Here is a 15429-nt window from a genome sequence, read left to right on the forward strand (position 1 = left end):
AAAAGCAAGTTTGATTACCTTATGGAATTGTTGCCAAATTGTTTATACTTACTTTTAAAATTCATGTTACTTGCTTTACTAGCCAAATGTAGCCATCAAATGAAACCTTCTACAGCAAAGTAGATAGGAAAAGATTTTTCAAGTACTCTATAGGCGTCACATTTATATCCGTTATGAAAGAACTAGTTTTCATTATGTATCTAGAATACTTTGGGTGGGACTTTTCTGTAGTCTAAATAGAATTTTCTAAACATTTTGAAGAGTACAGCATGATCACAAATTCTTTCTACCTTCTGGAATTTCTCTTTATTTTATTTTGGTCACGAAACACTTTATAAACACTTGGACTGTTGGCATTTTAGTATAATGATGATATGCTGTAGTTCTGCATCGTTACTCAACATCAAGATTTCTCTAGTTTAACTGCGAGTAAAAAAAAAAAAAATTGTCAGCATTAGTTGTTTCTCAAGAGTATTCTGGTGGTTTCCTTTAATCCTCAGGAGTGACTCTGTGATCTGGCTGTGCTTAAAAAACACCAATGGAATTAAAAAAAAAAAAAAAACGGTGATCAATGACTCTGACAAAAGATGCTCATTAGAATCAGAGGATGTTGCCAGCAATGCCAATCCCAGCTATTTAGAAACTGAGCCATGTGGTTTAAGGAAAAAGGTTTTTAAAAACAAATATTAGAAAATTAAAATGGCAGTGCCTGTTCCATTTAGCTCTTTTAAAGATGTGTAAGCAGCCTTGGACGAACATATGTGCCTTGAGCCCTGTGATTTAATTTACATGTGGGGCACCAGACTCAAACTCTAATTAACTTGAGACCAAGAATAAGAGCGGGACCAACACATGGCCCTGGAGCTCAGGAGAGGTGGGAGGACCCCCTTCCAGCGGTGTGGTCCTCTGCTGCGTAGTCCCTTTGCTCTTGTGACCCTGTACTGGCAGGTACAGAGCACCTCACATTCATTTCAGTGGGCAAAGAGTCTTCCTTTCCTTTCCTTGTTTGGAATGGTATTGACATGGAGTCCAACTAAATGTCTTGCCGTTCTAAAATTATACCCCAAAATACAATCATTTCCCATTTCTACTGACATTCATTCAAAAATGCGTGTTTACTTCCTCAAAGGAAAAAAAAAGTGTTAGTATGTTTTGCTCAGATATTTTTCCTCCTTCAACATCACCTCTATATTTTTCAGAAGCAACATGTTGAATAATAATGTATGTCAACTATAATTATATATACATAGAGTCACGGGACGTGGATAGAGGTTGGGAATGGAGTCAATGGAATTGTAATAGATAAGTATGATATTGGGGGTGGGAGGGCAGTAGAGTGCGGAGGGGGATTGTTTTTGTGTGAAGGGTGAAAAGGATAACTATTGCATTGTTCTGTACACATGAAACTAAAAATAAACCAAAAAAAAAAAAAAAAAAAGAAGCAACATGAAATCTCTGTGACTGACTAAGGCATCCCTGAACCTCTACTAAAGCACTATTCTCCCCATTTTTCCATTCCTTTCACACATCAACTGCTCCTGCCTGCAGAGCCTTCTGTCAGTAGAACAGGCTTTGTCCTTAGCAGGATGGCCAAAGGGATAATCAAAGAGGGCAGCGGGCAGGTTTTTGTCCCTCCCTGGACCAGAAGGACAAGCAAACCCATGTCCATCTACTCTGTTCAGGTGCCCCTTACTCCTCTCCCCATTTTCAGGATTTCTTTCCCCTGCTTGTGTGCCCTGTAAGCCTAAGTGCACTTCCAGTATTATATAAGCAAGGACCTACCTAGAACAGCCTCTTACAGGGGCTGTCACTTCTTATTTTGTTCAGGTTCCAATTCAGTTGTAAGACTTTTTTTTTTTTTTTAATGGGGGGATTGGGGGAGGGGAACAGCCAAGTTTTTTTCCTTCAGTCTTAGTTGTGGAGGGTGCAGTTAGCTCAGCTCCAAGTCCACTCACCATCCCATAGCAGGAGTCGAACTGGCAACCTTGTTAGGAGCACATGCTCTCACCAGCTGAGCCATCCTGCCGCCTGTTCGCAGCTCAGTGGCAGCTTAGCTCAGGCGCAGCTCACTGGCCCATGTGGGAATCGAACCCGCGACCCTGTAGCTCAGAGCTCACGCTCTAACCATCTGAGCCACTCGGCTGGCCCAAGACTCATGCTTTTTTTATTATGCTTCTTCTTGGTCCTTGGTTCCTCATTTTGCTAACTTCCATGCTTTTGTTCATCACAGTTTTGGTAAATTAAGTTTTTATTTTTAAGAAACCCTGGCATTGCCTCCATTACCTTTTAAAAAGTATTTATAAACTGAGCCTTTTAGAAGAATTGTTTCTTTTACCAATCCTTCAGTTTTGCTGTACCCATTAACCAACTGTTATTCAACCATCCCTTCCCCTGCCCCTCCCCCCCAGTACATTACCAACACACCAATTTTAAGGAGTATGAGCTGATACCAGAGACATGCATATTATATAGGGTTTCTGTGTGGATCAAGTATGAAAGATCATATCTTCTGATACATTTAAAATAAAATAAAACAGTTTCCTCTGCAATGTGGAAGATGTTCTTTTGAGGATCTGGACCTTAAATTTTTCTTTCACGTTAGTGAGAGTAGATGAGATAACCGAGGTAGTAAGTAAACATGATAGATAAGAGTCCAGGATTTCAATAAAACAACTATCCTGTGGATCTGGTGAGAACCAGGTGATCTAAGATGGTTCTGCCCAGAAATTCTGTTGCTGATTTTAGTCTGAGTTTAATTCCATCACCAGTTTTACTTTCTAACCTAAAAATCTGGTTTCGAGTGATAACTCCCCTCTCCCAACCTACGACCCCTCTGACATCAAATATAGCTGTTACAATTCCACTGACTCTATATTTCCTAATTCCTATGCTGTACTCCACATCCTGTGACTATATATACAAATTATAGGTGACATTAATTATTATTTAGTTTCAGCTTCAGGTATACACTGCAGTGGTCAGGCATCTACACCGTCCATGAAGTGGTGGTCTCCCTAATAAGTGTACCCTACAAAGTCTTTTGTGAGGGGTGTAAATGTCTATTACATTGTTTTGTACACCTGAAACTAATAAAATTTTTTAAAAATTTAAATGAATGAATAAATAAATATAGTAAAAAAAAATCTGGTTTCAAGAATCTATTCTTAAGCAGTGCTATAAAGCTGTGTTTAAGATGAAGTCCAGCCAATGTCAGCATCTTTCTACTCTTTCCTAAGGCACTGCATTGATGTCTAAAAGCAAAGTATCAAGTTGCTCTTCTGAATACAAATGAAATTATAAAACTGAAGTATAGCTTTCTCCCTCTATGAAAATGTAAACCTCCTTCCTGGTCATTTCTGAGCAAAGTTGATCTGTTTCCATCCTTTATTATGTACATGGTCCCATTGAAATAAGTTATAAACACTTCTTTTGAAACAAAAACAGATGTCTGTCAACCCATAGGTACCTTTGCTCTTTTTTGTTTCCTGCCGCATCTCTCCCATGAAAAGAAGAAAAAGGCAGTGAAGAATGTTACTTGGATTAATTAATTTTCTTTTGCCTTTCTTATTTATTTATCCAGAAAGCACCCTGTCAGGATATGTTTTATGTTTTCAGGAAGAACATATACAGCCTGTGAGGTACTGAGCCTATGAAAATAATACAGAAGTAAATCTAATAAATGAAAATCATCCTGCTAGTTTTGTAACATCTGTGGTCTTATGATTTGTGAAATGCACTGAAAGTCAAGTGTCCAAGGTTTTTATAAGTGAGGCTAAATGAGAGGGTGGTGGGATTTTAGCAAAACTCTAAAATGAGGTCCTCTCCTATTGCATACCCTCAATTCTCAATTGTAATGTTAGTTTTTATTATTGTGTCCTTGTGGAAGCTAAATATATTTTAATCATGTTAACATGCAGCTACAACTTAATAAGAGAAAGGTTGCATTTGCCTAAAAAAGTGATTTTGCAAAGACTTGCTTGGTCTGGAAGAGTTTAGCAGCATGTGGATTAGGTCTGGAGGGCGGGAGGTTCTCTTTTTTTTAAAGTATAATTTTAAAACAGTACATTCTTAGGTTACCTATGGAAGCCTGAATAATTCTCTTGCAGAAGCTTAGAAATCTAATTCTCTATTGCTTAATTTCTGAGGTTTTCTAATTTATTTTTAGGTACCAAAGGCAGAAATAAAGGAGAATTTACGAATCTTCAAGGGGTAGCTGCATCTACAAGTGGAAAGATATTAATCGCAGACAGTAACAACCAGTGTGTGCAGGTATGGCCCCTAACTGTATACCTTTAACCACTTAGATGGTACAGTTGTAGATTTTCTTACTTAAGACTTGAGGTACATAGTACAAGGAAAGAAAGGGAAGCTTAGAATGTGTGTATAGATTTTTCTTCACATAGAATTTGCAAGTTCTGATCTGTAGTACGTATGACAAAGGTACTGGCTTGTTCCTTCCTCACTCATTTCTATATAAGTTCTCATTCCAGTGAATGTTATTTGTTTTACAGATATTTTCCAATGATGGCCAGTTCAAAAGTCGTTTTGGCATACGAGGACGCTCTCCTGGGCAGCTGCAGCGGCCCACAGGGGTAGCTGTGCACCCCAGTGGGGACATCATCATTGCAGATTATGATAATAAATGGGTTAGCATCTTCTCTTCAGATGGGAAGTTTAAGGTAAGATTAACTACCCACTGGCCACTAAACAGTAGAGAGAAGGACTAGGAAATACAAGATGAAATTGGTCTTTTTCTTTTTTGAGATCCAGTAGAACATTCCACTGTTCTTTATACACAAAGACATTTTGACCGTGTTACATCTAAGTTTTATGAAGTGAGAGTAACAATGATATTGTAAATCTACTCAGATATATCCTAAATGTGGCTTCATTTGATAAAGCAATTAGGTTACCCAGTCAGCATTGTTTATACCATCAGCTTTATCTCAATTCAATGGAAAACAACCATCTTTAGAAAAGGATTATTAAGAAGCAATTTATATTTTCCAAATTAACTTACAGGTTGTCATTTATGAAGTGCCTTCCACTTTCTCAGACCTGTGATAGATGATGATATAGGAGAAGCAGACTCGGAAGACATGGCCCCTACCTTTTAAAAATATTCAAGCTCCTTGAGGAAGAAAGACGAATACACAAGACATGACAGAAAACAACTCATGTCAGCCTTTAGTCAGTCATAAATTGTTTGGTACAATCTAAAACCATAGTGTAAAGTATATAACATAGGAATCGGAAGGAAAAGAAAAGGAGGGCTGGCTTCATGGAGAAATTGTGAGTTGAGCTACACTTTGAGGGATCCCATCATTTGACATATTTGTTACCACTTGCAGCAGCATCTGTATTTTTCAGCAGGTCACCTAAGAGGGCTCAGAGATCACTCTTCTAAGGTGCCATCAAAGAAAATTATCCTCCAGTCCATTTTCTAAAGTTGTTCACAGATTATGAGACACTCTGTCAAAGGTTTTTTGAAGGCCATGTGCACTATGCCTTCACTATTCCCCCTGTCCAGCCTTTTAGAAGCTTCTCTTTCAGTTGACAGCATGAACTTTAATGCAGACAGATTAACCTTTTGGAATCCAAGATCTGTGGCTCACTAACTGTTTGGCCTTTGGCAAATTATATAATTTCCTTGAGCCTTGATTGCCTCATATTTCAAATCTGGATTTAAAAATCTATCTCATAGGCTTTGGGTAAGGATTAAATGAGATTTTATTTCTGGATTTTATATGTGCCTTATATGAATTAGGCATCTAAGAAATGTTCTTTTCCAATGCCTGTAGTAACCCTGTTCAAAAAAAGAGGTCAATTTGATCAGCTATGATTTGGGCTTCATGATCTCATACTGGCTCCTGGTGGTCATCCCTTCCTTGTCTAAATGTTCAGAGATGATGCTCTTCATAATCCATTCTGTAATCCTAAAGATTGCACAAAGTTCGCTTATTAGTCTCTTAATGGAGAAATTTATCTTTTCCTTTTGAAAGTTGTTAGATCACTACAGTCATATAATTTTTATTAAACAAGTTACATAATTATTAATCCTCAGATTGGAGCCTCTGTTTTGTGTGGGGCAGTATCTTTTCAATCTAGGGGAATAAAAAGCTATTATTTTTAATTCCACCATTTTATACACAATTCTTCAATGGATTTTTTTGTCCCACTTGCAATGTGTTGTCTCTGTATGATGGCCATGTACACAGACAGGTCTTGTGCCTTTTCTGTTTCTCCAACTTCCTCCCCTTCTTTTGTGTTTTCATAATTGTATTTGTAGTCAGCCATACCCAAATATGGCAACTTTAACATCAATAGAATGAAAACTATTCAGAAATCTCTTGAAAATATCTATCTAGTTTGGAGATAGCCCTTTGTTTTTGTTTTATACTCCAGCAAAACCATGACCTGTCTTTCTAAATTCAGAAACTAAAACTAAAATAGGTATTGAAACAGGAGTTCTATTGATATATCTATTATATTGAAAGATTTTATATCTAATATATTGAAACATATTGAAACAGAAGTTTCATATCTAAGAGAGAAGGGTTTCCTGAATTAAGCATTTTTCATTCAGTGGTTTAGTATTCTATATGTAATAGACAGTTTTCCTGGAAGAACTGGCTTCTCAAGGTTGGCATGCTACTGGTAATAATTGGAATAAATGCTAAAGAACACTCGCGCCCCCTAGAGGATTGGGGGAATGGACACGGTATAGTTTCAACATACATACCCACTGTCCCCCTCTTTTGTTTAAGATAGATGTTGATCAAAACGGAAAGAAAGGGTAGAAGGATAGTAAGTGCAAACACTTTAGTACTGTAATGGGAGTTCATCCAAGTGTGATATCTATGACCATATACTGAGAGATACTTATTTTCTTCTTGATGGGATTCAGTAAAATTAAACAGACGCTCGGAAAAAAAACACCTTTAACATAAATGTGTATTCTTTGTATTTATGCCTAATAGTTCTAGGGATGCAACGTCTTTGGTCCTTTTCTTTCTTTTACTCACTAACTTCTTAGCCCTAATAGTCATGCTTCTAATTTTTTCCTCTCCATCTTTTCCTGCTGAGTTATATCTTCCTGTCCATCTAGGACCCCAGAACAGATACTGAGGCCCCTGGACATCATATTCTAAAATAGCTCCTCTCTTCCCTCTTCAATTTAAGGATCTATTTGTTGAGCTAAATACTTTCACTTAACAGTTCCAGAGCCAGGGTCTGAAATATCTTTGCTTACTATTCTATTCAAGATGGCGGACACACTGTCAGGCCAAATGCAGTAATTTTTATTTCACTTGGTTGACTCTAATGCAGCTAAACTAGAACTGATGAAGGAAAGTGGAAGGAAAAGAGGTTTTGGTTCAATATTTTACGTTTTTTTTCTTTTGGAACTGCACTAGTTCTCACTACATGATAGAATGGCAGTAAGCCTTTACTTTCTGTTTTTAATGCTACATAATTACTATCCACTTGGTATTGTGTGTCTGAGTCATTCTAGTAACAACTACTGTTCATAATGTTAGGTAATAATAATATTCTTGTTTTAATCATCAGAGTCTTCTTTCTTCCTTTTGATCCCCACTGACATATCTTCAATTCAGACATGAAAGAAAGTACATAATTTCTTTGCAAGCTATTATGTCATAGCTCTTTGATCTTTGGGAGAGATTGCAGAATCAGAATGAAATTTATAGACCAGATTCCCTTGCCAGAATGCCACTGTTTCCTTCTTAAGTAAACGTGTTTCTTTGTTCTAAAGAGATCAAGTCTGAATCTCAGTTACTTATAAACTTGCAAGAATAAAAGATTATACAGAATCTGAACCCCCGCTATGGGAAAGTCCCCACCCCCTCTCCATGCTCTTTCTTGCATATACCTTCATGGTTCGGTTGAGAAAGAAGATAATCCTGTGGGTAAGGTATTATGCCAGCAGAATAGGGTAAGGGACAAAGTGTCATACTCTGTGCTTGACACTTTCCTTTATCCTTTGGAATCTGCAAGTCCCAGGAGGTAAATAGCAGAGCTACCATTTTACAGATGAGAAAACTGAGGTTCAAACTGATGAAAAAAAAGAATGAATTTTGCTCTGAAATTTTGATACTGGGTAACTGGCGGAGCTGTGGTGTCATAAAAGGAATTAGGAAATCAGGAGGTGCTAGTTTGGGTTTTCTTTTTTATTTATTTATTTTATTATTTTATTTTTTTTAAGTTAAGCCATCCTGCCACCTGTTGGCAGCTCAGCGGCTGCTCAGCTCGGGCCGGGAATCGAACCACTGTTGCTCAGAGCTCAAACCCTTGAGTGAGCTCTTAACCAACTGAGCCACTCGGCCGGCTGGTTTTCTTTTTTTTTTTTTTTTTAAAGATTTTTTTTTTTATTGGGGAATTGGGGAGATGGGAACAGCGGTGGAGAGTTGGGGGAAGGGGAACAGACAAGTTGCTATCGTTTTGTTCTTCAGTCTAGTTGTGGAGGACGTTGCTTCACTGGCCCAAGTTGGCACCATCGTTGCGCTCTTCCTGGGCAAGGCAGATCAGTCGCCGGCTTCTGGACGGCCGCTCACGCTGGCTGCTGGCTACATACGGTAGCCCATGGCAACCCACTGCCACAGGGGCTGCAGCCTATGCCGTCTCCAGTGACTCACGGCAGCCCAGCTCCAGGTTGAGCTGTTGTTCAGCATCTTAGCTGTAGAGGGCAGTGTCACTGGCCCTCATATGTGGGATCTGAACCGGGGCCCTCTGGCATCCCAAGCCAGTTCTTAACCATCGCGCCACTCGGCTGGCCCCCGGTTTTCTTTTTTTAAATGGTGGAAATGAGGAATATAAATTTGGTTTGACATTGAGTTTAGGATGATAACTTCTAATATAGGCAATGACTAAGATAGGGATTTGAGAATCTTACACATAGAGGTGAAAGTTGATGCCATAGCATAGATGAGATCTTAGAAATGTACAGAGTCATGCTGTTCAATATAGTAACCGCTAGCCACACGAGGATACTGAGGTCCTGAAATGGGGCTGGTCTGCATTGAGGTGTGCTGTGAGTGTAAAATACACACTGGATTTCAAAGACAATCCCCCGAAAAAAGAATGTAAAATATTTCATTAATAATTTTTATATTGATTGCATGTTGAAATGATCACTTTTGGATATATTGGGTTAAATAAAATGTATAAGTCAGTTTCATTTTCCCTGGTTTTTTTTCTTTTTTCTTTTCTTTCTTTTTTTTTTTTTTTTGATGTGGTTACTAGAAAATTTTAAGTTACATGTGCACCTCACATTATATTTCTATCCGACAGCACTAATATATAGAGGGAAAATAAGAGAACTAAAACAGAACCTTTGAGAATGTATCTTTTTCTGAGTAAAAGTTTTTAATTTAAGAAGTAATAGAGGCAAATGGATTTTTCAAATAAGCCTATGGACAAGTATAAAACGAAAAGTAAGAGTTTCTCCTACCACCTCTTTCTAAGCTATAAATGCTATTTAGTTTTTTCCTTTCTCCTCCAGGAGTACGTGTACATACATAATCACATTTAACATCAAGGGGCTCGGCCTATACTCGCTGTTCTGCATGTTGCTTTATAATGTGTAGGAGAGCTCTTTTGTAAAAACACAGAGATCTACTTCGCTCTGACATTGGAAGCCTTGGTGCCAGGGAGAACGGTGGTTCTTGCTGTCCCCCTTCACTCACCAGGCTCTCTTTCGGCTGCTCCCTTTCTTGTCTGTAGTGACCTGTCTCATCAAGTTATTGTTTCACGTGGCTTCTGAGATGGCCTATTTGAGTTTTCCCAAATCTCCCAAATCGAACGCTCGATACCAGGCACTTTATTGAGTGACCTCGTTATGGTGATGTCGAGTTCTGTAAGATTTAAGCCCATTTTAATTTAAGGGCACAGTAGACATGCTTGTCTCTGCAATGCGACCAAGACATCTTCGAGGGAAGGGGCTGTATCTTACTCATCATTGTCTATCAAGTGCCACTGAGTGTGGGTGCTCAATCAGTGTTTGCGGAATTAGCAGATAAATGGGGAAATAAGTAAAGCACTTCTTTATAAGCACTCTAGAAAACAGAGCTACAAAAGTAAAGGTATACAAGCATTTAAGTACCCACTGTATTCTACTCGGAAAAGTGAATAAGATTTAAAATGCATATGGTGTATGTTTGATAGAAATCTAATGCTTTCCTCCCATTGTAGAATACTGTAAAAACTGGAGCCATTTAATCATCATTTTACCCTATAATAATGCTAGAGCTTTTAAATTAATATATTAAAGAAATATGTGTTGAGTATCTACTAGACACCAAGAAGCATGGTAGGCTCTGAGTACACGGTGCTGGATAAAACAGACATCTCTCTTGGGGTGACCGGTTAGCTCAGTTGGTTAGAGCATGGTGCTGATAACACCAAGGTTGCTGGTTTGATCCCTGCATGGGCCACTGTGAGCTGCGTCTTCCCTAAGAGAGTCAGCTATGCCATAGTAGCATGAAAGCAATGTGTAACCAATGACCATGGCTGTGCCCCAATAAAATTTAAAAACAAAGCAAAACAAAACAAAAAAGCAGACATCTCTCCTGGCTGTGTAGAACTTAATTCTAGTGAAGTTCAGTGGCTGATGCCTGGCAATTTCAACATGAATTATGATACATAATAGTGACAAACATAGCTTCCTTTACTTGATGGTTTAATATGTGCTATACTATTTGTGCTCTACCAGGTGTGTCCAACGCAGGTGACAGAGGACAGTCTCCCTACTCCTAATCCAGTGATCTTTTGCTATATGCCACACTGCCTCTTTAGAAGGGAGCTATGAGCCCAGTTAAGGGGATTCCAAACATTTTTGGTGGTGATCCCTTTAAAAAATAAGGATTTCATATAAATATCAGTAGCAGATCATTGTGGCATATGAGTCTGTGCTCCCCTGTTTGAACGTTCAAGTCCATGTTTACTAAAACACATGTCTGTCTTCGCGTTCTGCAGTGTTGTAAACCTCACTTCCGTGCTTGTTTCTAACAGACAAAAATCGGATCAGGAAAGCTGATGGGGCCCAAGGGAGTGTCTGTGGACCGCAACGGGCACATCATTGTTGTGGATAACAAGGCTTGCTGCGTGTTTATCTTCCAGCCCAACGGGAAAATAGTCACCAGGTTTGGGAGCCGAGGCAATGGGGACAGGCAGTTTGCAGGTACACTCGATGGTAATATGTAAACCCCCTTTTTTATGCCTCTTCTGCTCACATTTGCATGATGTTGGAGCATGCGGAAGATGCCTCGCCCCCAGTGTGTTTGCTGGCTTGGGGAAAAGATACGGGGGATGAAATCTGAGCGAGAGCATGGGTAGGCGCCTCTCTGTGGCTCCACCTGCAGTAAGTTGATGGCATTCCATGTGAGGTTTTTATCGGTGGCAATTTACAACTCAGAAGTCTAATCTTCGAATGTTAGTAGTAAATGAAACATTAATTTTGTAATAACATATGTTTAAATGAGAATTTGAGGATCAGTGTTATAACGCCTGTTTCCATCTAGCTGTAGTGTTATTTAAAGAGCCTCTGAAGGAGACATTTTTGTTCACCTTTCTAGGTGATTATAAGACAGTGGGAGTTCAGAGTATTTGCTGAGAAAGGGAAGGACAGTCTCTTTTGTTTCTCTTTTTTGGGGTGCCACATGGTAGCCACATGCTTACTTAGTTTTTCACATCTAGGAGAAGAAGCAGAGAACGGTTTATTAAATTTCCCTTTTTAAAGGATGCTTTTGGCATTTAATCTTCATTTGCATAATCTTTCTTTGTGCTTTTTTGTCTCCAGTTCTGCCAGGTTCTGAATGTCACCCCAAATTACAAAGTGTTGTTTTTCTGCTCTACTTTTTTAAAAAAAAAGTTGCACATTTCAGTCTTTTTTTTTTTTTTTCTCACTGCTAAGAGTTACCATGTTTCCTTAGTGGGACCTGAGGACCCTAAAATGACTAATATGTGCTCAGGGAAGCTGGCAGATGTGATGTTCAGATGGTGGAGCGGAGAATGAATTTTGATGCTTATTAGCTCATCCCACTTCATTAGGGCTGCTGAAATGCTTAGCTTGACCTGGAAGGAGTTAGACGAGGCAGTCACCAGTGTAGAATGATAGAGGATCCCCATTATCTGCAGCCAAAGGTCTGGCTGAAGGATCTGTCAAGGACTGAGGCTAAACTTCTTTGTTCTTTCTTAAATAACTAAGTCATATATTAAGTTTTGTAACTGCTATGTTGTTATTAATCATTTTTATTGTTTATGGTCATCACATATGTTTTTTTCATCTTTGTTGCAGGTCCCCATTTTGCAGCTGTAAATAGCAATAATGAGATTATTATTACAGATTTCCACAATCATTCTGTCAAGGTACTAGAAACACATCAATTATTGTTAACTTTAAACTTTGTATTGAGAAATCAGTCTGGGAGCAAGTAACGTGGCGCTCACATATACAAACAGGACTTAAAGGAGGTAACCTCAGAGAGCAGATTTTGCCTCTCCTTAAAGATGCAGGTTTTAATTTGGACTGACACACTTTGGTGAGTCAGAAAATTGAACAAAATATGGTGGCAGTGAGTTTCTTAATTTGAAACTGGTGTAAATGGAGATGGCTTAAGAATTAAATTTGAAAAAGCAATTACTTGAACTTGGAGAGGGAGAATTTTCTGAAACTTAATGATTTGAGGCTATTTAATAATTAAAACAAGGTCACTTTTTCAATTTTCTGCATCATAAGGCCTTTCAAACAAAATTAGATAGTAGGACTCTAGGACAACAACAGATTTGGGATGAGGAATAGCCCTAGCATAGATTCATATAGCATCTTTCGTACTTCTGTTTACATCAAGTGATACTGGTTTTGCACTTATAGAAGTGATGTAAAGTTTTCCTTGTAAGTAAATTCATTTAAATTTTTTCAAAGTGAGGCATTTTAAAGGAAGGGTAATAATGAAACAGCCTAAGTGGTATGCCAATGACTGAAGTTGCCCTTAGAGACAACCATTGAGCAACCAAAGTTAAAAATGACTTGTCAGTATTGATAATTGGAATAGCTAGATATGGATAGGATGTTAACACCTAAAGGTCCTCTCTCTTCTGTGTCCTTTACTGCTTCATTTCCCCCATCATCCTGGAAGATATCTTTAACCTGAGTACATGGAAAAGCTTGAGCTGTCAAGTCCTTGTGTAAAGAGGAGAGCATATGAGCTATGGTGATGGGGCAGGATGAGGGAGAAGGATGTGTACCATTGCTCACTTCCAAGGCTGCCTTCTGCCATGTTGTCTCTCCAGAGTTGCTACCACAGTGGTAGACCTCCATCATTTCCCTCCACCCCCCCGCCACCCCCCAATGCCCATAAGCTGCATATTCTCACCTCTGTGGGAGATGTCTTGATAAAGCGAAGAGGGCAGTGAGAAAAGTCAATGGCAGAGGAGTAGGGAAACCCAGAGCAATGAGGACAGGGCTTGTGATCCTCCACTCAGGGGCTATAACAGTCCTGTGTAATGATCATAACTGTAGAAGGATGACACAGGCTATTACATTTCCTACCCTTCACTCATTTTATAGAGGAATCAGCCATTTAACTATAGGGCATTCAATCAGAATATCCATATAGATCCTAACAGTGCAAAGGCCAGCAAATGCCAGCCATAAATGCTCCCCACCCCCCAACCCACACCCCTCCACAGGAAGACAGTAATATTAATCAAGTTGCTCTTTTCTACTAAGCCAACTGTGTGGCCCCAGGGTCTTTCCTGGCCCAGTGCTTGGGGCAGGCTCCGTGAATCAACTGGCATTGGTATGTGGGATGACTCCTATTTACCAGTCCTGGATGACACTGTAGAGGGAAGTAAGACCTGTGTAAGTAACCAAAATGCAAGGATAGCAATAAGCGATTTCTTACAAGTTAGTACATATAAAGCTCTATTATAAGTATGCAGAAGAAAAGAGAATTTCTAAGACTATCAGGGAAGACTTCCAAGTGGAATGGTATTTGAGGTGAGCAAAATTTTGAAATCAGAAAAGGATTTTAATCAAAGTTATAAAAATGTTATAAAAAGCAAAGCTATAAAAACTTCTGCTCATACTTCTGCATCTTAATGTGTTTTCATCTGAATAGTTTATAAACAAATGACATTTTAGATGAAGAAAATATGAGATTTATAATTATTGATTCTGAAAACTTCAAATTTTCAATACAGTAGAAGTAGATTATTTTAGTTATTTAGACTCAGTTTTTCTCTTAATAAAACCAGTCTTTTTTTGTGTGTTTTCTCTTCTCTTTGATAGCTGTTGCCATATGTATTTTATAGAATAGTTGGGTTTTATTGTTTCCCATGTAACACAGGGCAGTTAGAAATAGTTTTGTATTCAAGTCACTTCTCTGTTGGTAAATGTAAAAACTACCTGTGAGTCAGGGCTAACAAGTGGTCTAGTTAATTCTTTAGCTACTTTCAGTATATATTTTATTTTCATGGCAAAACAAGTAAGAGTAAATTTGGCATTCATCCTCATTCCAAAGTGAAGCAGAAATACTTGAACCATTTGGATTATGCCAAGGAAAACATACTGCCTCAGAGGGATAAACATAAGCAAGCAAACAAAAAGATTGTTTGTAGACCTTAATGTGGGAAAGATTGGAGAATAATAAATGGCATCCTCACAAGCATGCAAACACTCCCATTGGTCTTTAAAACTAGAATATTTTATGTGAAAAGAGATAAAAAGAGTCAGGAAAGATTTTAAAACATGGCGTCTTAGTAAAAGCTGGTTCTTGTCTGTGTCCTTTGCAGAGAACCAAAGAGGTAACTTGCTTAGTTGGCGAGTAAGTAATCAAGAAGTGGTCATGACTTTTTTGCTTTATCTTAAAGTAAGTTTAGCCTTTAAAGATGAAAGTGTCTCACTTATGACTACAAGAAAGTCTTTTTTTTTTTTTTGCTATAGTGCATTTTATTTATTTATTTTATTTATTTATTTAAAATCCACCAAAAATTTATTGGCCAACAAGGAACAGGGTATGCATTAAATCTGCCAACAATTTTTTTCCCATTGGTTCCAGTAATAATATAAGAAACATGGTACAAATACCTACACAGCACAGAAATAAAAATCAACAATGTCATGTTAATGAGCAAAAATAGATAATAGGCAGAATAGAATAAATATATGAGACAAAAGTTAATAGCAGTAATTGTCTTTAAATCCGGATAATTTAACATAGAAATGCCTAAAGTAATCCTGATCAGGATAACTGAAAGCATTTTGTTTCATTTAAAAAACAAAAACTAGCTTGAATCAAAAAGAAATTGAGGGCCCGCCGAGTGGCGCGATGGTTAAGAACTCGCTTGGGATGCCAGAGGACCCCGGTTCGGATCCCACATATGAGGGCCAGTGACACTGCCCTCCACAGC

At 38.3% G+C, this 15429-nt stretch overlaps 1 protein-coding gene across 9 annotated transcripts in view; it reads left to right on the forward strand.

Moving 5' to 3' along the window:
* The window catches only part of TRIM2 (tripartite motif containing 2), a 146448-nt gene that overhangs the window by 115533 nt on the left and 15486 nt on the right, over positions 1 to 15429 (forward strand). For 5 of the 9 annotated variants that reach the window (XM_019641214.1, XM_019641215.1, XM_019641223.1 and 2 more), the window contains exons 7-10: positions 4166 to 4269; positions 4512 to 4679; positions 11029 to 11209; positions 12314 to 12384. In XM_019641214.1, the coding sequence (XP_019496759.1) occupies positions 4166 to 4269; positions 4512 to 4679; positions 11029 to 11209; positions 12314 to 12384 (524 nt within the window). The remainder of the gene's footprint in view (positions 1 to 4165; positions 4270 to 4511; positions 4680 to 11028; positions 11210 to 12313; positions 12385 to 15429) is intronic. The other 4 variants (XM_019641221.1, XM_019641216.1, XM_019641219.1 and 1 more) reach the window with 1 other exon arrangement.

The sequence above is a fragment of the Hipposideros armiger genome, unplaced genomic scaffold (assembly GCF_001890085.2).
Source record: "Hipposideros armiger isolate ML-2016 unplaced genomic scaffold, ASM189008v1 scaffold_58, whole genome shotgun sequence".
In the NCBI taxonomy this organism is placed as follows: Eukaryota; Metazoa; Chordata; class Mammalia; order Chiroptera; family Hipposideridae; genus Hipposideros; species Hipposideros armiger.